General features: G+C 39.3%; 1 protein-coding gene across 8 annotated transcripts; it reads left to right on the forward strand.

The window, feature by feature from the left end:
* Nucleotides 1–155: 155 nt before the first annotated feature.
* On the forward strand, nucleotides 156–22,879 carry ccar2 (cell cycle and apoptosis regulator 2). 8 transcript variants are annotated; one of them, XM_087269979.1, is made up of 19 exons: nucleotides 156–245; nucleotides 482–544; nucleotides 650–735; nucleotides 818–932; nucleotides 2,203–2,338; nucleotides 4,362–4,479; nucleotides 4,641–4,790; nucleotides 6,247–6,457; nucleotides 6,538–6,648; nucleotides 6,913–7,076; nucleotides 8,279–8,396; nucleotides 9,927–10,055; nucleotides 12,155–12,328; nucleotides 15,996–16,220; nucleotides 16,481–16,627; nucleotides 18,268–18,376; nucleotides 18,581–18,769; nucleotides 21,182–21,354; nucleotides 21,858–22,879. In XM_087269979.1, exons 2-19 carry the CDS (start codon nucleotides 533–535, stop codon nucleotides 21,903–21,905), a joined length of 2,415 nt encoding a protein of 804 aa, XP_087126105.1. In that variant the 5' UTR covers nucleotides 156–245; nucleotides 482–532; the 3' UTR covers nucleotides 21,906–22,879. The 8 variants fall into 8 exon arrangements, with proteins under 8 accessions (XP_087126105.1, XP_087126109.1, XP_087126107.1 ...); XM_087269983.1 differs by having other exon boundaries at nucleotides 12,191–12,328; XM_087269981.1 differs by having other exon boundaries at nucleotides 485–544.
* Nucleotides 22,880–23,022: the final 143 nt, after the last annotated feature.

Here is a 23,022-nt window from a genome sequence, read left to right on the forward strand (position 1 = left end):
GCGTTTACGATGAATAACAAAGCGTATAAAACAAGCAATGGATATTTACGTCACATTAATAAACGTTTTTGTAATTTTCTAGCGTTTAAGTAACAATAAATCGCAGTTGAAGGCGTTTCACATGCAGTTACACGGACTGACCTTCTGAGGCCGCTAATGCCGAACCGCCCATTCGATGAACTGACACACGAAACAAACAAAAGCATCAACGTAGATTAAAAAACAACCACGAACACAAAATACACGTAAGTTTGACCTTTTAATTATCGCCTCATGTTCATTAATATCCCCCCTATTAGTTACGTCTTAAATAAAAGTCTGTGGATACGCGAAATGAGTGTTACTGTAATGCTAATGCTGTAGGAAGTGAATATCACACACACACATTGACCAAAACAGCTAGCATAACAAATCATCAATTCTTTAATTCTAATATTTTTTAATTTATGCATTTTTTCCATTGTGTATGCATGTTTCCCAGAAGCAATCATTATACTTTCTTTTGCATGCAAAGGAGAAACGAAAATCTGATATGGAGACTCAGGTATATATATATATATATATAATGGGAATTCGTTCATTATTATTTATTATTGTTGTTATTTTTGATGCATTATTGTGTAAACACTGAATTATACTATGTGTTCAGATGAGGCAGCGTGTGTTTACTGGGGTGGTCACTCAGATGCAGGAGCATCATGGGATTGTGGATCAGGATGTTCATTTTCCAATGAGGTTTGCATGACTGAGTATGAGTTATTATTCATAGAATGAGTATCTAGTTGAAGTCATGGAGTTGTTATGCATTGTCCTGCAGTGTTGTGGTTGGTCGTATGCCTGTTGTGGGTGAAAAAGTGTTGGTGAAAGCAATCCAGGACTCTCAAAAGCCCATCAGCTGGACGGCACAGAAAGTTCAGACCCTGAACGGACAGGTGAGTAATAGTGTGATGTAAATCTTAAAGGGACAGTTCACCAAAACATTTCAATTCTGTAAACATATACTTGTCATTTAAAGTTTTACCAGGTTTGAATCCATTCAGCCAATGTCCAGGTCTGTCAGGAACACTTTTAGCTTAGCTTAGCATAGATCATTGAATCGGATTAGACCATTAGCTTCTGGACAGGTGAGCAGTAATGTGATGTACATCTTAAAGGGACAGTTTACCAAAAATTTCAAACATTTCAATTCTGTAAACATATACTTGTCATTTAAAGTAGAGTTTTATAATTTTTTAATCCACTCAGCCGATCTCCGGATCTATCGGGAACACTTTTAGCATAGCTTAGCATAGATCATTGAATCAGATTAGACCATTAGCATCTCATTTAAAAGAAAGAAAGAAACATTTTCAATTTAATCTGGACGCTTCTATAGATACACTGTGTACCATCAGCTGGACGGCACAGAAAGTTCAGACCCTAAAGGGACAGGTAAGCAGTAATGTGATGTACATCTTAAAGGGACAGTTCACCTAAAATTTCATTTTTTAATCAGGTATTTGTCATTTAAAGTTGAGTTTTACCCCTTTTCAATCCATTCAGCCAATCTCAGAGTCTATCGGGAACACTTTTAGCTTAGCTTAGCATAGGTCATTGAATCAGATTAGACCGTTAGCTTCTAGACAGGTGAGCAGTAATGTGATGTACATCTTAAAGGAACAGTTCACCTAAAATTTAATTCTGTATTCATATACTTGTCTTTTAAAGTTGAGTTTTACCATTTTTGAATCCACTCAGCCGATTTTTCAATTCTAACGGGAGCACTTTTAGCTTAGCTTAGCATAGATCATTGAATCGGATTAGACCATTAGCATCTCGCTCAAAAAAATAAGAAAGATTTCCTATTTAAGCTTGACTCTTCTGTAGTTACATTGTGTACCATCAGCTTGAAGGCACAGAGAGTTCAGACACTGAACGGACAGGTCAGCAGTCATGTGATGTACATCTTAAAGGGACAGTTCACTAAAACATGAACACATGAAATGCATTTACCATGTTCTTTAACATAAATATTTATATGAACTTTTGTTTATATTTAACCATTGTGTTTTGTGAAAATGCTCAAATAATGAAAAATAACCTAATCTTGAAATTGAAAAAGTTAATATGTGATATTCCCCTATAATTGCTAGTGTTTAATTAACAGGTTATTTTTATGTCTGATCTCCAGAACATCTGAACTGTCTTGTTTTTTTCTCTCAGCCCTTTAAATCTCCCCCTCCGCTGCTGCCCTCCATGTCATCCACTCTGAAGCCGGGGATTTTAGGGACCAAACCACAACCTCTGCTGAAATCCCCCAAAATACCACCGCTGATTCCCAGTATGCAGCCAAATTCTGGTACTGAATTTTTTTTATGTTTAGATTTTTATTAATAAAGCATTATCATTTACAATTGAAGTCAGAATTTTTTGTCCCCCTCTTTATTTTTTCCCCAATTTTTGTTTAACAGACAAAATGTTTTCAACACATTTCTAAACATGATAGTTTTAATAACTCATCTCTATTAACTGATTTATTTTGTCTTTGCTATGATGACAGTAAATAATATTTGACTAGATATTTTTCAGGATAGTAGTATTCAGCTTAAAGTGACATTTAAAGAGATAATTTGGTCAATTAAGCAAGTTAGGGTAATTAGGCAAGTCATTGTATAACAGTGGTTTGTTCTGTAGACCTTTGAAAGAAAAAATGCTTAAGCGGGCTAATAATATTGACCTTAAAATGATTTCTAAAAAATTAAAACCTGCTTTTATTCTATCAGAAATTAGACCTTCTCCAGAAGAAAAATATTATGGAAAATACTCTGAAAACATCCTTGCTCTGTTAAACATAATTTGGGAAATATCGGGAAATAAAATAAAATACAGGAGCACGAATAATTTTGACTTTAACTGTATGTATTTCATCATCTTTGCATCAAAATCTGCTTGTGCAATGTGTTTCTAATGTAGTGTCTATGCAGGCAGGACAGTAAATCTGCAGTTGTTTTCTCTTCTGGCTTTTTCTTTTTCTGAAAGTCTCGATAACACCTTCGTGGACTTTTTTTCTTTTATTATTTCAGCAATAGGATTGTAAAACAATTATTTTCTTGTACTCTGACATTCACTGCACTCTAAGGGCCCTATCATACACCCGGCGCAATGCGGCCCAAGGTGCGACACAATAGTTGTTTGCTAGTTTCAGCTCAGCGCAAAAGTCGTTTTGACGTTTTGCACCACGCTGTTTAAATAGCAAATGCATTTGCGCTCCTATGCGCATCATTCTGGTCTAAAAAAGGAGGCGTGTTGAGACGCATTGCTGGTGCGTTGCTATTTTGAGGAACTAGAATAGACTGTTCAATAGACCAGATCAAAGCCGGTCTAAAGTCCAGCGCAGAGCGCGTTAGTTGAGCACCGCACTTACACATGGCTTATTACACACAGGATGTACAGCAATGCGCAAATATCTTTACAAATGAAAAAGAATTAAAGGATTAAAATATTACAAAAATGTTTATTTTCTAGCCTACATAAATACAAAAACCGTCACCTCCATGCCTTCTTCATCTCGGCAGGCTTTTTCAGTTTATTCATGACAATTTGCTTCGGTATAATGTTATTATTATTAGCAGTATTATTTATTATATCCATATTTATATTTGTTTTATTAAAAACAAGCTTAGGTTTGTCCACCTGTCAGGTTTTAGACCATATGGGGCACAGGATGTGTATTTAGATATAACTCAGGTTTTTGAGCACACTTCGTTATTATTGTTCATTTATTTGTTTGCTAAAATTAGAACTGAATTTAGAAATTGTTTTTAAAAAATCCTTGCGCTTAACAAACAAAATGAATCATTTATAGACTAATGGATGTCTGTGCGTACAAGGTTTCCCTATCCACGAGAGTGAAAGTGAAAGTAAAGAATGAGGAGGCTAATCTCTCATTCTTGTGCTGTAGCTGCTCTGTTTAACTGTTTTCTCTAGTGAAACGTTCAGTTTTTACACTTACAAAGTCCATCATGTAAATAGCAAATGCACTATGGCGCAACTTAAAGGGAATGGGAGATGAGACTCTGATTGGTTTATTCTCAAAACACACCTATAACTCGTTAAAAGAACAAGCTCAACCCTGTTAGACCATGCGCCACGGCGCAAAGCGGATTTTTCCGTCCTTAAAATAGCAATAGTGGATTCGGACACGTCCTTAATGCTTTTGCGCCTTGCACTTTACACTTTGCGCATGGATTGTTTAAATAGAACCCTAAGTTTACCAACTATGACGACTTTCACTACTGAGAAACCTGGAAATGTGAATAGGCTCCATTAGGGGTGCTGCATAATCCTGTGGTAGTCATCTAAATCTGTCTGATACTTCCCAGGTGGGATGATCCAGCTGTCCCATCACCAGCAGATGGGCTGGAATGGGCCATTTGATGGATGGGGTGGAGGACGGAAGAGGCACTCGGAGGGGATGGGAGGGCGCAGAGCTGGACGCTGGTAAGTGGATGAAAATTGATCAGGCTGTCTGTAAATTAAACGTCAGAGTGTATATAGCCTAATAAAATATCGGTTTCTTTTAGAATATTTAATATATTTTCTTTAAACAGTCTGATTAATTCAGTTTATTTCGTGAATAACGTGTGTGAACTGTGTTTTAGGGAGGACGGTGGTGGAGGGCTGTGGGGAGGAGACCTCATGCACCAGAAACGAAAGAGATGGAGGGCCACATCAGAAGAGGAAGCGCCCAAAAAGACCAGCTCTGCAGCCACACACAGCGTGCCTCTGTTCTCCTGCTTCTCCAGGGACACGTAAGGGCTCGTTCACACACAACACATCTTTGCTTCTGAATTGCAAGACACAACACTTTGGAATAGTGTGAAAAAAGAACAGGATAAAGCACGAGCAGGGTTTATACGGTCTGTGTGCACAGAGGATAACGAAAGTGTAAATCAGCCTTAATAGGGAGTGATATGATCATAATAGGGAGTGATATGATCAAGGCACTCTTAAAGCTGCATTTTAATCACCTAAGTTTGTTAATCAGACAGCCATGTACATGGCAACCATCTAGTAACGCATTACAGTAATCTAACCTAGAGGTCATAAAAGCATGAGTGTGTTTTTCCACATTAGACATTGATTTCATATGTTGTAGTTTGTCAAAAGTACTGGACCTGTTCTGTTAACCTCATTAATTACTAAATGTATCAAAACTACATAGAAATGTGTTCACAAAATAGAAACCAACATAAAATTAACAAAACCATTAATGCAACCAACTAAAAATACACTAAAATTTACAAGTCTCGATATAAAATCAAATTTGAAAATGCAAAACTGTACTAACCTTGATACTGTCCTGCTTAGACAGTCATGTTTGAGTTCATTCAGGTCTATTCTCCCTATTAATAAGCCTTAATAGGGAGCAACTATTGATGCTGCCAGAACCAGAGTAATGTGATCATATTTCTTAGTTCTAGAAAACACTTTAGAATAAATATGTAGATTAAAATCATCAGCTGCATTTTAAACCAGCTAAGTTTGTTAATTAGGCCTACAGAGCAACTATCTAGTAATGCAGGGGTGCTCAATCCTGTTCTTGGAGATCTACCTTTCTGTACAGTTTAGCTCCTACCCTGATCAAACCCACCTGAACCAATTAATTAGGACCTGAAATCCACTTGATAATTACAGACCGGTGTGTTTGATAAGGGTTGCACCAGAAATCTGCAGGAAGGTAGGTCTCCAGGAACAGGATTGGCCACCCCTGTAGTAATGCATTACAGTAATCTAACTGAGAGGTCATACAAGCATGCATTAGTCTTACGCATTGGACATTCATAGCATATGTTGTAGTTTGCCAACAAAATGTTCATTAACATTTGCTCTGCTCCGAGTCGCTCACTGTTGTTGCAAATAACAGTACAACAGCGAGTGTGTCAAGTATAAAAGCCTTCACAACTTCAGCAGAGGTTCAAGAAAAGTATAAATCAGCCTTATTAGAGAGCCACTATAAGTACCGGAGTACTATAATCATAGTTCTTAGTTGTAGAAAGCACTCTAGCAGCTGCATTTTGAACCAGCTTGGTTTGCTAATTAGGCCTACAGGGCAACCATCTAGTAATGCATTACAGTAATCTAACCTAGAGGTCATAAAATCATGAAGTCTTTCCGTATAGGACATTGATAGCATATGTCTTAGCTTGTCAGCAATTTTTAGATGGAAAAAAAATGTTTGCTAACATTTGCTCTTGGTTTTTCCAGCCAGGCCTGTGATTACCTGGAGCTTCAGCGCCGGTATCCACACCTGCACATCCCATCCAGCCTCTTCCACCTCCAGCTGTCCTGGACGGAAAGTTTCCCTCTGGACCAGCCACTACCTCTAAGAGGACCCTGTCTCTTCCACATAGGACCAAACCAGCCGGAGACTGAAGCGGACGTTTGCGAGTCCACCGATGATGCTTTTGCTGTTAGGGTACGAGTACAGATCATGTGGTCGCGTCAGGCTCACGTTCTCCTGCATTGGTTCACGAATAGCTCTTGTTCTCCACGCAGGTCCTGTTGTTTTCTATGCCGTGTCTTGAGGACGTGTATTCACAGTGTTGTAACCTCTCGAATGACGGTCAGACGCAGAAGGAGGCCGTTCATCCCTCCACACTTCTCAAAGTAAAAACATCTACTTAAGCCATGCAATTTATGAACAGACCTGACTGTTTTGCTTTTGTTTTCTATGCTAAACAGCATCAATGTTTTTACAGTTTTGCATTTTTAAATTAGATTTTATATTGAGACCAGTAAATTTCAGTTTGTTTTTAGTTGGCTTTATTATCGGTTGGCTTCATTGTTATCGATTTTTATAAATGTAAAAGATGTTTTATGATGAAGCATGATGAGTTTAATGTGTGATTGTGTGCTCTTCTTCCCTAATAGTTTCTGATAGTGGACAGTGGAGGTGAACAGCGTCTTCCAGGAGGCCACTGGTCCCCGGAAGCAGACGGAGCCAATCCAGCGAAGGACAGTTTGACGCTGGTCAACACGGCGGTCCGATGCTTGAAGGAGCAAGCTGGACTGGACCTCTCAGCCTGCACACAGTGGTCCGTATATTTCATTTATCATTTTAATTTAATAGTCAAGTTATGTTGTTTAACTATTGTCTACTACTCTGGAACTGTTTACACCTGATCACTTTATGCGTTTTATTTCTGATTGCATTACTATCTGGCTTGTGAAAATGCTTCCATTTATAGTTAAAGTCAATTTCCAAATATTTCCCAAATGAAAATGACATTTTTCACAGTATTTCCTATAATATGTTGTCTTCTGGAGAAAATCAAAGATAACAAAACAAACATCTCAAATTGTCACCTGTGGCCTTCTGTTGCTTATGGTTTTGCGCTTGTATATCTGACAGCCATATAGGCCACCACATGTGCGCTCTTGCATTTTGGGAGGCGTCAAATTTTCATATTTGATTTCAGCAACCATTCAAGCATTTAGATCAGTCCAGTTTCATCTGGAATGTGTCCCAAAACACCTGGTCTGAGCAGTCGGTTTTATGTCTGTCTTGAATGCATTTCGAGCACATTTACACTCATCACACAGCTATCCAGTCAGAAAAAAACACATGATGTGACCAGGTGTAAGCAGCCCTTGTAGCCATTTTCATACAGTACTGTCTGTGCTCAGTTACAGTTTTATTTTTAGTTTATTTCTTGAGTAAATAAAATAATGTTCCTGCTTTTTATTTATTATAATTTTCCAAATTTGATCAAAACCTTTATTCACCCTCCTGTGATTTTATTTTATTTATTTATTTATTTTATTTATTTATTTATTTTTCAAATATTTCCCAAATGATGTTAAACAGATTCAGGAATTTTTCACAGTATTTCCTATAATATTTTTTCTTGTGGAGAAAGTCTTATTTGTTTTATTTCGGCTAGAATAAAAGCAGTTTTGAATTTTTTTAAAGCCATGTTAAGGTCAATATTATTACCCCTTTAAGCTATATTTGTTTTCAATTGCCTATAGAACGAACCACTGCTATACAATGACTTGTCTAATTACCCTAACTTGCTTAATAACCTAGTTAAGCCTTTAAATGTCACTTTAAGCAGAAAGTCAATTTTTGCCAGGAACCAGCATTCTTCAAACTATCTTCTTTGTGTTCAATAGAAGAAACAAGCTCATAAAGATTAAAAGCCACATGAGGGAGAATTCAGTGATGAAGTTATTTTCAATTTGTGGATGAACTATCCCTTTAAATGTCTCTAAAAGTCTTTCTCACCCTCTGCAGGTATAAGATGGCGGAGCTGAGATATCTTTCAGGAGATAAAGTGGAGACCGTCGTGGTCTTAATGCCAGATGTGTGGAATCTAGTGCCATCAGAAGAAGAGTGGGCGAGCTTACAGCTGGTACTGTAATATTATTATAAATAATTATTCATTCAGTCATTTACTTATCGGCTTAGTCCCTTTATTAATCTGGGGTCGCCACAGCGGAATGAACCACCAACTTATCCAGCTGCAACCCATCACTGGGAAACATCCATACACACCCATTCACACACATACACTACGGACAATTTAGCCTACCCAATTCACCTGTACCGCATGTCTTTGGACTGTGGGGGAAACCGGAGCACCTGGAGGAAACCCACGCCAACACGGGGAGAACATGCAAACTCCACACAGAAACGCCAACTGACCCAGCCGAGGCTCAAACCAGCGACCTTCTTGCTGCAAGGCGAATCGTGCTACCTACTCTGCCACCGTGTAGACCTCTTATAAATAATATGGCCTTATAAATATTGCAGAATATGCTTCGATTCGCATCAGAGAGGGCTTCTAGTAGGGCTAATGTCATGATAAAGGATAATTACCAGTTTGTAAACATTCGGGATGCGCAGGCATCATGGTTGCAGAAAACCCGGAAGAAATAGCATTTTATGGCTAGAAAAGAGTCTAATAATTTGTAGGAAAGATGAATATGATTTTATATTAGACTTATATTATATTATATTATATTATATTATATTATATTATATTATATTATATTATATTTATTATATTTATTATATTATATTATATTAATTATATTATATTATATTATATTATATTATATTATACTATATTATATTATATTATATTATATTAATTATATTATATTATACTATATTATATTATATTATATTATTATATTATATTATATTATATTATATTATATTATATTATATTATATTATATTATATTATTATATTATATTATTATATTATATTATATTATATTATATTATATTAATAATTAATAATATATTATATTATTTTAGATAGTCTTTTTATTTCATCCATACAATATACAACAATGAATAAGCAATATTCCCAAGCACTATACCAGCTTAGTTGGCGTAAGACTTTTGCACAATATATAATCAATCAGTCTCTTTATTAAAAGCAAACAGAAAATACGGGAAATATGTACAAAACAACAACAACGGCACAATATTTCCTCTTTTAGCAAAAGGCTATGTTTAATGTGGCTTCACCTTGCACCAAACACAGATTGACATGTAATTGTCCGGACATTATCTGAAATAATGTGCTGCGTAATGATATCAGGCTTCTTTTAACACTTTCCAGAGTTCTTCTTTAGGTTTAGAGTGTCATATCTGTCTTCTTATACCCAGGTGATCTCATACAACCTCTGTAATAATCATGTCTGGACCCTGTGCAGGCCATTTCATGACTGTTTGTGTTTCATTAGGTTTATTTAGGTTCTCTAAAGACTATATAAATTATAGGAAATGCCATGAAAATTTCCTGTTGGGAAATATTTGAAAAAGAATACTATCTTCACAGGCAGAGCTAATCATTTTGACCTCAACTGCATAGTGTTATTATGCACAACCCGATCACTAGCTAATCTGTCTTCCTTCTTGTCCTCCAGGAAGATGACCTGTCACTCCCAGAATCTCCGTCTGTGGTTTTTCACCCATCAGCCGGACTAAATCTGTCTGCGGTTTCTCTGTCGTCGCTGCTGGAGCCGCAGACCCTTCAGACCAGAGACAGCTGTGAGGTGTGTATAAATAAGCTAAAATTATAGCATAAATGATTACACCCCTCATTGATCCACATCACACCACATGACAACCTCAAAGCATCCTCAATTCTGTGCCTCAGACAGCTGAGTGGGCTTCACAAACCACCTGTAGAAAACATACTCTTTCATCTCCCTGATACTTTAACCCACACTTGCACTAGTTTTGCACATTTGCACCAGACACAGGCTACGTCCGAAACCTACTCAGTAGGTACTGCATTTAAATTTAAACGTACTACTCGGCCGTTAGAAAAGTACGTTCTATATAGACCTTTTTCTTAGAACGCAAAATTACCCATTATGCTTTGCGTGTATGCGCAAGGAGAATGCGAAGAACTTCCGGTCGGCAGCTGATGCGTGTAAACAGTCACATTTGGACAGCTTTGAAACGATAGTTTTAATCTATTTTACCTGCTTTTATCCGCTTTGAACTAATACTGTTGTTCATCAGCGCCATCTCCTGGACTGATCATTTAAAGCAATGCGCTCTAATAGGAGGGAAAACAGCTGCTGTGAGGCGTTTTCCTCTCGCTGTCAGACGGCATCTTCTGCAGTTTAAATGAAGCCTCGTCATCGCTAAAGTCCACAGTTTCTCTTTATTTCAAATATATAACCAGCCCAAACAAATGTAATTCACCAAAATGTTTGACACACACACGTAGCCTGTACTGTGCCACTGACACACTGATTTAATAACTGTGACAAAGTGAAAATATAGGCTAGTGTCATTTCCAAATGACAGAAAAACACAAACCGTGGTAAAAAACAACACACGAAATAAAACACAAACGGCTCGCGATTAGAATGAACAGCAAATCAGCCAGCAGAGGATCAATAACAGACTTTTATTGCTCATTTTTGTAAATTGCCTGTTAAGTTTCATGCCAGTACTCTGGTTTGCTCTCTCTCTCTCTCTCTCTCTCTCTCTCTCTCTCTCTCTCTCTTTCTCTCTCTCTCTCTCTCTCTCTCTCTCTCTGTGTGTGTGTGTGTGTGTGTGTGTGTGTGTGTGTGTGTGTGTGTGTGTCTGTGTCTGTGTGTGTGTGTGTGTGTGTGTGTGTGTGTGTGTGTGTGTGTGTGTTAAAGAGCCGCCGAGCTAACAGCTGACAGGCCGGGATCGCACACACACACTGTATTTCTGACGGCAGACACGTGAACTAGCAGAACATTTTTCTCGTATTTCTGACACTCTTGAACCACACGTGACAGATTATAACGGCTTTAACAGACACATTTCTAAGTTGTGTGTCACAAAAACACTCTGTTATCCATTAAAAACGTTATTGAAACCCATTTTCGGAGCGCAAATGACCAGTTGTACACGCTGTAAACGGAAGTTTTTAGCATTCTACCGGAAGACGCTGGTCGCTATGGCGCCCTCCATGCAGCAGCCATGAAAAAGGTCTATAGTATAAATGTGAAAATCTGCGATTTTGTCATGGTGAAGTGACCTACCTGCGTCAATTGCGACGCTTCACTCCCATTCATGAATTCTCTCGTGGCAGGGCATCATGGGATAGCGCAGCGTGTATGGGATGCACACTCCAGAATCTCACCGGAAGTAGTAAGTCATCCGGGTACTTCTCGCATACTAATTTTCGAATTCTATGAATTCGGACATACTACTCGGTTCGCATACTGATTTTAGCGTACTATATAGTATGGAAGTATGCGGTTTCGGACGCAGCCACAATCTTACAATCACTCCATATCTCCAAAAAAAAAAAAAAATGTGCATTTATGAAGTGAGCTTCACAGAAGTGAGTGGGCTTGACAAACCACCTGTAGAAACGCTCTTCATTCTATATATCTAAAAAATATCATTACTTTAGCATTACTTTATCAATTCAAGTAAATATCATTACTCTATCAACTCTTTGAGCACTAACAGTTCCTTTGTATAATTCACACTTCTTGTGTGTGTTGCCTCTTCTTGTTGAATCGCTGAATGCCTCCTCAATTGTAAGTCGTTTTGGGCGAAAGCGTCTGATAAATGACTAAAAACAGCCCCTTTCACACATACAGAGGTTTCCGGAAAATTGTGGGTGTACTCATTTATGCTGAGCTCTGTATTTTAGGATCATCTTCTGACCTCTGTCATGTGCTGCCGTCAGGTGAGCTTGATTGCGGAGATGTTCAGCGAGATGCTCCAGAGGGATTTTGGGCTTCAGCTGTATCGGTGTCTCTGCAGTCTGCCTCAAAACATCAGCGACCCACAGACTGAAGCCAAACAGGACAACAACACCGCCAAGGTACACTAGTTCAGTATGTTTTTATTACATGTATAGTTCAAGCCAGAATTATTCAACCTCCTTTAAATCCGTTTTCTTTTTTTTTTTTCAAATATTTCACAAATGATGTTTAACAGAGCAAGGGATTTTTCACAGTATTTCCTATAATATTTTATATTCTTATTTGTTTTATTTCGGCTGGAATAAAAGCAGTTTTTTATTTTTTAAAACTATTTTAAGGTCAACATTATTAGGCTTCTAAGTCAGGAAAGTGGGTGAGTCCAGTTCTGTTTAGGTGGGAGTGTCGGGGGAGGGAAAGAGGGAAGGTTTTGCATAAAAATGAGAGTTTCCGTTCGGGCACACACTGATTTTCACAGACAAAACAAACACAGAGACAGGGGAGATAGACAGTGACGGTGTTTACATGGACATCAGTCATCCAATTATTTGCCAAATTATAAATTTGTGGACTTTAACTGCAGTTTGGCTCTTTCCCTTTCATTCAGAAATATTTCCTGCATGCCCCCCGTGACAAACGAGATATTGCATGCGAGGAACTGCTGGAGAGTGTAGTTTTAATGGAATGTTTGAGAGACAAAAACTCAGCATTTCTCGAGAACTTAGATGCAATTTATAGGTAGTGTCAGAAAGTCAAGTGTGTATAGACTATCCTGTCACAAAATGCGCCAAAAATTCTAGGAACCACGTCTTTTTTTTTTTTTTAAATAGGACGAGCAGCAAATCCGTATTACACCATTTCCAGATGTGAAAAGCTCTCGGGTAAAAAATGTTCCTTACAAACATATTTCTGTCGTGTGCACTGTAATCCACATGTGAGTCCAGCTGCGCTCTTAGGGTGCTTTCACACCTGTGAATCGATTCAGTTGTTCTGAAACAGAGATTACAATTGTTACATTGTTGCTCTTTGCTCTGGAGCGGTTCGCTTTCACACTGCAAAGTTTTTAATCGGACCAAAAGAGCTAAAACAAGTCACGTGCGAGTAAACTCTCCTCACATTGGTCAGAGTGTCAGGGTTTATTTTGCAGCGTCCCGCTCAGCTGTCAGGGGAGGTGGTGGTTTGGTGATTGACAGGGTGTGCGCGACGTGTCTGAGGAGAGATGCGGTGGGGAGGGGTGAGAAGGGTGCGCGACGATGCCTATTTGAGGACTGGGAGAGAGACGCGAGATTACCGGGAGATCATCACTCGTTTGCGGGCATCCGGAGACTCGCGAAACTTCCCGCCCTACTCATAATTCTCTCTTCATATAGCCGTAAGCCTATTACATATCCATAAAACACTGTGACATAACCGCGCTCGGATCGGATCGCTTTCTCACTCCAATCGAACCGCTCCAGGGTTCGTTTCAATCGAGCCGAGACCACCTCATTCAAGCGATCTCGGAGCGATTACTTTGGCGCGGAACAGAGCGCGATTGCCCTGTTCACATATGCCAATCGAACCGCGCTAACTGGGAAAACGAGACACGTTCCGAAACAAAAGTGTAGGTGTGAAAGCACCCTTAATGAAACAAAACCTTTGTTGCAGAACATTTATAAACAAAACACTGACGACCCGTGTCTCCAAACAATTCTTGTTCTTTCGCTTGTTTTGGCAACACAACGTGGCATCTCTCCGCCGCCGTTTGAAACTATCATGCATATTAATAAAGCTGCACCGCATACACAATAGAGCATGCTGATTGGTTTGAAGCAAGTCTTTCTCATGAATTAATGCTCAAACGCGGCACATTGTACTCACCGGTACAGACAGCCAGTCTACACCATAGACTGTAAAATAATGGACGTAGTATCCGTGACGTCACCCATAGGTTTCTGAAGAGCGCAAAAGAAGCCACAAGTAGGCACGGCCAACCGTCGCCATTTTGGTCACGCGTCATCACACCCACGGCGGGATACCAAACAAGGGCAAAGAGGCGGAGAGTGAGCGGAGCTACAGACACCTGCTGGCATTTAGCTTGGACCTGCCTCAGACACACTTTACTTTGGGAGAAATGCTTAATACTTTATCACCTGCGACTCGTTTGTGTTCTGACCACTTGTGCTTGGTTGTATACTATATCAATAAAATGTTTAGACTTTTAAAAACACTGCTGTAATACATTGAGCCACTAAACATTGACGTTTTTCAACAGGAGGAAAACATGAATTACTTACAAACACTTCAGATATAGTCTGTGTTAGTTACTGTAAGACTATTGATAAAATCCAGCATAACACTGTATGACAACGCTTCAGATGACTGTTCTAGAGCCTACAGCTAATCAATCTGACAGATTCTGCAGTGCATTACAGCTCTAAATATAAATATAAACGATAAATGATCTTAAATAAAACAAATACATGTATAGAGATGGTATATAAGTATATAACTTTGGGAAACGGAGGCCACGTGAATGGTTTGTGAGCACAATTAAGTGCCCTCAGCATGCCATGCCATCTAATAATTGTGGGAAACAAGTCCAAAAGGCAGTTGACTGTGCAAAGCCACATAAAACAACACAGAAATACGATAAATATGTCGAGTTCAGTGGCTAATCTGCAGAGGTGATGTGACGGCGACCAGCGAGACCTAACTGTCAATCAAGTGACGACGCCCTTAATTATGCAAACTTATATAGCTTAATATAAAGGAAACGGATGAGTTATAAAAAAATTCACCCCCCTCACAGTTGTCATGAAGGGTAATATTAGCTGTATTAACCAAAATCATTTTTTGTACCAGGCTGTAAACACCTTTTTTTCTGCTGTAAAGTTGGCCATTCTAACAGTGCGCTCAATTGAAATTTGCTCTGTTTTGGAGCCAGGAGCGGCCAGGACTAGCGGAATTTCGGATGAATTGCAGTTTTAGTTACTTCCGTATTGGCTTCCTGAGGGAGAGCGGGAGGTTGCCGCTTGGTCTACACACTGGAATACACACAAGGATCTAATCTCCGTGACGCAGCTTCAAAAATTTGTTTCAAACTGGAAGAGCAAATTAGCTCGAAATAACGCAAAAACAACCAATTTTCACTTTTTTATGAAATATATGTGTCCTAATAGTGTTTTTTTAGCAGCATGGGACACGTTTATGACTGTAAACAGCTCAAATAATGTGTTTTGGTGTTTCGTGACCCTTTAAGGTCAACATTATTAGCCTTCTTAACCAATTATTTTTTTTTTTTCGATTTGGCTACAGAACAAACCATCGTCATACAATTACTTGCCTAACTAAGCCTAATTACAGCTTTTAATTTTAATTTATGCAGTTGCAATGTCTTGATTATATTAAGGTTAGTGCAATGTTAGTGCAAAGTTAGCCATAAATTGAATGGTGCGAATAATTTTCTCTTGAGAAAAAACAAAACAAAAAGCGCTCTGGGGTAAGTTCAAATGTATGGTCGGTGCTCTTTGGGTAAGGGATTCATCAAATCTGCAACAAGAATCAGTCCAAGGCACTCAAGTAAAGTGAAAAAATTAAAAAGCCTTTATTCACATGGCTAGATCTCTAAAAACCCTTTCTCTTGCTTTTCTCTTTTTCGGTTTCGTCCAAGAATTTTAATTTCGGTGCATCCCTAATGTAAACGTGGTCAGTCATTCAATAACGAGCAAACATCTACAAAACATCATTCAAAAGAGCATTAAAACCCAGTGCTTATTGAGTTGTGTTAACATCTGTTTCACTCTGAAGGAGGAGGAGGAGGAGATTAAAAAGTCCGACAAAAAGACCACAAAGAAGAAAGATTCGAGTGATGCAAGGAAAACAGTCAAAGAAGAGAAAGACGCAGAGGACGCCATGCTGACAGACGAGACTGAAGCAGTGGGAAAGCAGCCATCGAGAGACGGTAAAACTGTGAGCGCAGGAGTGGAAGAGCAGAGCAGCAACGCAGCCGACAATCAGACCTCCAAACACTGTGTAAGAAATCATACTTCTGTCTGCATCTCAGGCCCTGTTCACATTAAATATCACCAACAGTCAAGAATGCATGATTATATGGATACATGATTGCGGTCATGCCTATGCAATCAAAAAATGTGATTATAGTGGAAGTTAATAGGGCAAAAACAGCCCCCAACATACCGAAAGGGTAGTCAATTTTCAGATTAAGGAAAATGCATCTTAGTATCAATGTGAGCAGGGCCTTTCTCCTCTAACCCTCTTTGTCTGTGTTAAAGGAGCGTCCTCCGGGCTGGACGGACGAACTGCCCCGTAAAGTGCTTCTGTCCTGCGTGTTCTTCGACCGGCAGCTGACAGGAAGTCTTCGGGAAGCAGATCTGGTCAACATCCTGCTGTCGCTCGGCCTGTTTCTCAGTCCTGCTCAGGTTTCAATATCCTCTCTGACGTTTTATTTGGATTCAATTTAACGTGGAAAAACTTTTATGGGTATATGATTTTAGTTAAAACAGTAGATCACATCAAAAATACATTTACATTTAACAGTAAAATATTAAAAATCTATGAAAAAGTATATGATTTCATGGCAACATAGTGGCGCAGTAGGTAGTGCTGTCGCCTCACAGCAAGAAGGTCGCTAGTTCGAACCTCGGCTCAGTTGGCGTTTCTGTGTGGAGTTTGCATGTTCTCCCTGCCTTCGCGTCGGTTTCCTCCGGGTGCTCCGGTTTCCCCCACAGTCCAAAGACATGCGGTACGGGTGAATTGAGTAGGCTAAATTGTCCGTAGTGTATGAGTGTGTGTGAATGAGTGCGTGTGGATGTTTCCCAGAGATGGGTTGCGGCTGGAAGGGCATCCGCTGAGTAAAAATGTGCTGGATAAGTTGGCGGTTCATTCCACTGTGGCGACCACGGATTAATAAAGGGACTAAGCCGACAAGGGCAACCGCAGCATAAAAATGTGCCGGATAAGTTGGCGGTTCATTCCACTGTGGCGACCACGGATTAATAAAGGGACTAAGCCAACAAGAAAATGAATGAATGAATAATTTGCCCTCATAATCTTTTATCAAATACCTTACAGGGCTCGAAATTGCGACCATGTTGGTCGCATATGCGCCCGAAATTTTATCTATGCGACCTTAAAATATATTTGGGAGCATTTCTGCGAGTGCTTAAAATTGTGATGTGCGACCAGTTTTTACTGCAAAATGTTCACCACATGCGCGGATTCGGGAGACATTCACGCAGAATGCATCTCTGCACTTGCAACGGAATGGTTTAAAACTGTTGTCATGTCAACTTGCTGCAGTGAACAAATCCAAGTCCGTAATGCTTGCCCCGCCTTCACGCTCTTCTTATTGGCCCACTGCTCTAGCACTGAACGCGAATGATTGGATAAAAATCTATTTTCTTGTGATAACGGGATTTCGTCGAGACATATTTTCCTCACGCTTGCATTTATATATATATATAATTTTTTTTGCTTGTTAGATTGTTTAGTGTTGATTTCAAATACAATAAATATGTTTGTATAAAACTTGTAGTAACGGTGCTCTTAATTGGTGGGTGCGACTAAATTTTGGCTGATGCGCCTAAATTTTTAAAGTTAGGAGCACCGGTGCTACCAAGCAAAAAGGTTAATTTCGAGCCCTGCCTTAACTTGATCTCCCTCTCAAAATCACTTTTCTTCACTTCTGATCACATGGTATCCCTTAAGGGTAGGACTATCAGTCCGATAGGGCGGGGCTATCAAGGTGTGTCGCGTTTCTGCCCTGCTTTCGGCCATTCATAAATCTTACTTCCTTTTGTTAGCAGCACCCATCTTCCACTGATCAGCTCCAAAATGATAAAAATCACACACCGCCACTCTTTTCTAATTTCAGGACTGTTTCAATTGGATGTCACATTTCATGTCAAGTTTAAGTAAAAATCTACATTTTTTTAGAGGAACATCATTAATATATTAAGGCTTTGTGGATCTCAAATAGACACATCTTTATTTTAATTCATGCTTAGAAATGAAAGCTAGAAAACATGACAAACATGCTGAATTTCCCATCTCTCCTCAGGCGCAGGATTTGGTCAAAAGGGCTGCAGTCGGTGGGCTGTGCCTCTACAGAAATCTGTGCAGCCGTTGGTCAGACAGCGCTCCTTCAGACGCCAGCGCCATAGCTGAAGGTCAGTGCTAATGAATGCAGTCTCATAATGCAGATGAACCATCGATTAAAAATCATAGCAATCACAACTTAAGGGTGAAGTAATAGGGTGAGACACAAAATATACACGTGGAACTTAACGTGTTAAAATTGTCAGATTATTTGCATGCGTTAAAGCGTTAACACTGACAGCCCTCATGTAAACACACTTGAGTCTTCCTCACAGGAAATAAAGCGATGTTGCCCACTCAGCCGTGTAAAGACAGAGGGTCGGTCCGTCGCACCAGTAACACCGATGTGGTGAATTACAAAGGGAAAGTCGTCAACCTGCCAAACCTGCTGCAGTGTCTGGAAAGCAGCAAAGTGGCGCAGCGGGACCTGGAGAAGAGTGTGGCCGCACTGCAGTCCAGACTGGGTGAGACTACAGTACATTACAGGCCAAAAATAACTACTTGCTCAAAACACACTTGCGTTGAGAGAGAGAGAAGAGTGTTTCTACAGGTGGTTTGTCAATCCCACTCACCTGTGTAAAGCACACTACATAAATGAACAATGTTTTGGTTTTTTTTATTGAGATATGGAATGATTGTAAGAAAGTGTCTGGTGCAGATGTGCAAAACTGGTGCAAATGTCAGTTAAAATTCAATTCAGTTCAATTCAGCTTTATTTGTATAGCGCTTTTACAATGTCGATTGTGTCAAAGCAGCTTCACATACATAGTCATAGTAACTGGATCAGGGTAGTTCAGTTTTTAGTGTTTAAGTTCAGTTCAGTTTAGCTCAGTTCAGTGTGGTTTAAATCATTACTGAGAGTCCAAACACTGAAGAGCAAATTCATCGATGCGTAGCTCTACCAATCCTGAACCATGCGAGCCAGTGGCGACAGCGGATTGGGAAAAAAAACTTCACCGATAGGCAAGTGAAGAAAAAAAACCTTGAGAGAACCAGACTCAGTTCGGCACGACCAGTTTCAAGAGTTCACACTTAGATACTGTTTGACAACTTGTTAGCAAGTTAGCAAGTTTGACATGCTGTCCCGGAAGAGAACCCTAAGCTCGGAGATAGTTGAGCCCAGGGCTCCCACCAGGTCCATAGACCATGTGAGGGGAGTACGAGGTCAGGTGCTCTCGAGAGCTCCCCTCGGCAAAAGAGGAAAGGAGGAGAAGGGGTGGATGGGAGGTTTCTTCGGAAAAACGAAGATAAGGGAGTAGTTCTTAAGCCTGATTTATACTTCTGCGTCAGGTGACCGGCGTAACCCACGGCGCAGGCAACGCACGTGGCTGTGCATTTATACTTCTGCGCGCTGTCTCTGTGGGTCTGCATTAACACTTCCGAAACGCTAGTTGGCAGTGAGGTGTTAATGTTCCTCTGTGTCGAGTTTCTTCGCTATTTTTTTGCTTTTCCTGAACACTTCCGGGATGTACAAGTGGCTCAAACTCGCTCATTTTGAGGCAGGAACCGGCGGACGTGCAACAACTTTAACTATGAGGTAAACACAAAACAAAACTTTCCATCAGGAGCTCCTTCACGGGACTCCACACTTGTAAACAATCGCTCGCGCAGCGTCGCACCATTCGCGCGGCTCTCAGTACCGCCCAGACTCGTCAGCGCTACCAAGCCGACCAATCACAGAGCTTACGCTACGCGTCGTTGCGACTAGTAGTTACATTTTTTGTGAGGTGCACGTCAGTGACGGCGATGGCCACGGCGAAGGGCTATGCGTCAGCGCCGTAGCATACGCCGGTGTTTGACGCAGAAGTATAAATCAGCCTTTAGCTAGGTTACTTATCGTGAGTTTGGATCAATCCGATTGGCTAGCCAATGAGTGTAGATGAGTGGCCAGCTGCAGTCAATCATATCACGTGCTCCTCTCGAAATTAGTTTGTGAAACTTCATTTAGTTTCTCCGCTGGCCAAAAGTCTTGGCAGAGCTGCAGTCTCAGCGGTGGCCTCAGCGAAGACTCATCTGTCCCTGGAGTGTGACAGAGAGATAAAATGAGTGAAAGATGAGGAAGTTTTCTACAAGCGGTTTTTCAAGCCTACTCACTTGTGTAAGGCACAGGTAAATGTGTTTGTAGTTCATGCACATCTTTTCATATCAAATAAAAGGTTAGCCTACTCTGTTGTGCATACAGGCAGTTTATAGTACTGAACTGTAAAAAAAAAACATTGAATCGACTTAAAATTGTAAGGCAACTTGCTGCACAGCTTTTTTTGAGTCGACTCCACTTAAATAGAGTCATTTACAGTACTTGGGTTAAAATTCGAGTTAACTTCAAAATTTGTACACTACAGTTTTGAGTCAACTTTTTATATTTAAAAATTCTCCAGAAGGATAGCGCTCCTTCTCATACTTCAGCCTCCACATCAAGTTCCTGAAAGCAAAGAAGGCCAAGGTGCTCCAGGATTGGCCAGCCCAGTCACCAGACATAAACATTATTGAGCATGTCTGGGGGAAGATGGAGGAGGAGGCATTGAAGATGAGTCCAAAGCTCGTGATGGAGTCAGACACAATATTCATTCTTCAATATTCAAAAGCCACCGAACGCTCATTGCGTTTCATCTTCTGAGGTGCAAGTAATTTATTAAACAAGAAAAAAGGCCCACAGTGGCTTCTACCATGGCAAACTCCATTTCTCTTGTTGGTATTTGGCACCAGTTTATCAGGAAGTGACGATTTTGTTCTCTTCGACTCATTCGCAAATCTTTAATGAGATATTCCAGTTTTGTGCATGAATCCAATTCGCATCTTTGGTTGGAAACATGGCTTATTTCATCATTCATCATTATCTGCATGCATTTGAATGGGTGTGTGTTACTGTGATTCAGATGCAGCAGAAGCACTACAGGCCTCCAGTGAACAGGAGCTGGCCCAGCAGAAAGAGCTGAAGAGGAAACTGGAGAAAGCCGAGATGATCAATAAAACATACGAGAAGAGTTTGAAAGAAAACGCCGGACAGATGACCGCTGTCATCGAGAAAATGCAGAGGATGGTCGAACAGGTGAGCGGGATGCTAATAGTCTAATCTGACTCAATGATCTATGCTAAGCTAAGCTAAAAGGGCTCCCACCAGACCTGGAGATCAGGCGAATATATTAAAAAAAGGTAAAACTCAACCATTTAATACTTTAGGAGTTGTACAATGACTCTATTTTCAAACAAAGTAAGAAAAATGGGAAAATATAATCTTGGATGAACATCTTTATTTCTGAGAAATGCTAATGGTCTAATCCGATTCAATGATCTATGCTAAGCTAAGCTAAAAGTGCTCTAGTCAGGCCTGGAGATTGGCTGAATGCATTGAAAAATGCTAAAACGTAACTATTTAACTCTTGAGAGTTGTAGATTTAGCCTATTTAAAAAATAGTTTAGGATTTCTTCATGCCAAAAACAAGACAAAAAAGATGTTATATGTCCTAACTTCTTCACATGACATGACTGTATGCACTTTTAGATCTCTTTTTTGAGAGGTTTGTGTTGATGTACTGTGTTTTTGCTGTTTAGACAACGACCATCACAAATGCTAATGCAGGAAAGGAAGAGAAGCTGTGATGTCCTGGAAGCTGATTGGACGGTGCTGGACTGAGCAGAGTAGAAAGAAACCTGCAAAATAAAAGATTCTTTAGCTTTGTCTATTAAAATAAACAGGTAATTTATTATTATTGTTATAATTTTGGGGTGTAAAACAGTACGTGCTTTTAAGCACATAGATAATGGGAAGAATTGTGTCGGTGGGCCTTTGTAAAGGTTTTTATCCATTAAAATGAACGTTGACTCACTTTAGAATGTAAAACCTTTATTCAATTTTATTTTGTTATGATTTCTGGCAGCTATGAAAGTGTAATCCTTGTATGAAACTGTCAACTCATAAACGGATATGACTGTTTGTAGTGCTGTACAATGGTTTTATTGTATGTTCTTGTATTTATTGTATTTTTTAAAATTGGTTTTATTGTTTTCTTTTCTTTTTACATGTGAGTTTACAATGGTGGGCTAATGTCAGATCTCTTTTAAAATCATTTTGATGAATTGGATTTTATTGATTTGTATTTATCTTTTTTTTTTTTTGTTACTGAGCATTGAAGCATTACTGTTATAAAGCATTCACATACATAACTAGATTTCTGATGGTTAAGATCTAGTGAAAGGTCACTTATTGGAAATACTGCCAGAATTTTCCCTTGCAATTAAATAATTATGAGTCCACCCAAACACTTCAGACTATTTTGACAATGAATTATTATTTAAAATAAAGTGTTTAAGAAATTAAGGTTTACAATCAGTGAATATAATTGTATTAGATACAATTAGCAAAACTATTTTGTCTTTTTCTCAGGGACCATTTATACTTTCTAATAGTCTGAACAAAAGCATGTTTATTTGTCTTCCAGGATCTGAACTAAAGTAAGTTGGAGGAAAACCCCATGTAGTACCTTTCATTTCTTTTGATTTTGTCTAATTTTAAAACCACAATAAAAATCACGTTTCGTTTTGTTACTAAGACGTCCAATAAAATGTAAATAATCGATTTTGAAACGTATCTATTTTGTAATAAATGTTTTTTGACCCGCAGCGACAGATGTCGCTGTTTTTCCCAGCTTTAAAGCGTAGCTCATTAATATTAACAAACTTTTGATTACGTTTCATAGGAAACGTAAGCTTATTAATA

This window comes from Danio rerio, chromosome 10 (assembly GCF_052040795.2).
Source record: "Danio rerio strain M-AB ecotype USA chromosome 10, GRCz13ab, whole genome shotgun sequence".
NCBI lineage: Eukaryota > Metazoa > Chordata > Actinopteri > Cypriniformes > Danionidae > Danio > Danio rerio.

Bases quoted from the DNA above. Each gene is read 5' to 3' on its own strand.
- ccar2 (XM_087269979.1), top strand. The intron at 2,339-4,361 runs GTACTGAATTTT...GATACTTCCCAG, and splicing joins CAGTATGCAGCCAAATTCTG to GTGGGATGATCCAGCTGTCC. The intron at 21,355-21,857 runs GTGAGCGGGATG...TTTGCTGTTTAG, and splicing joins TGCAGAGGATGGTCGAACAG to ACAACGACCATCACAAATGC.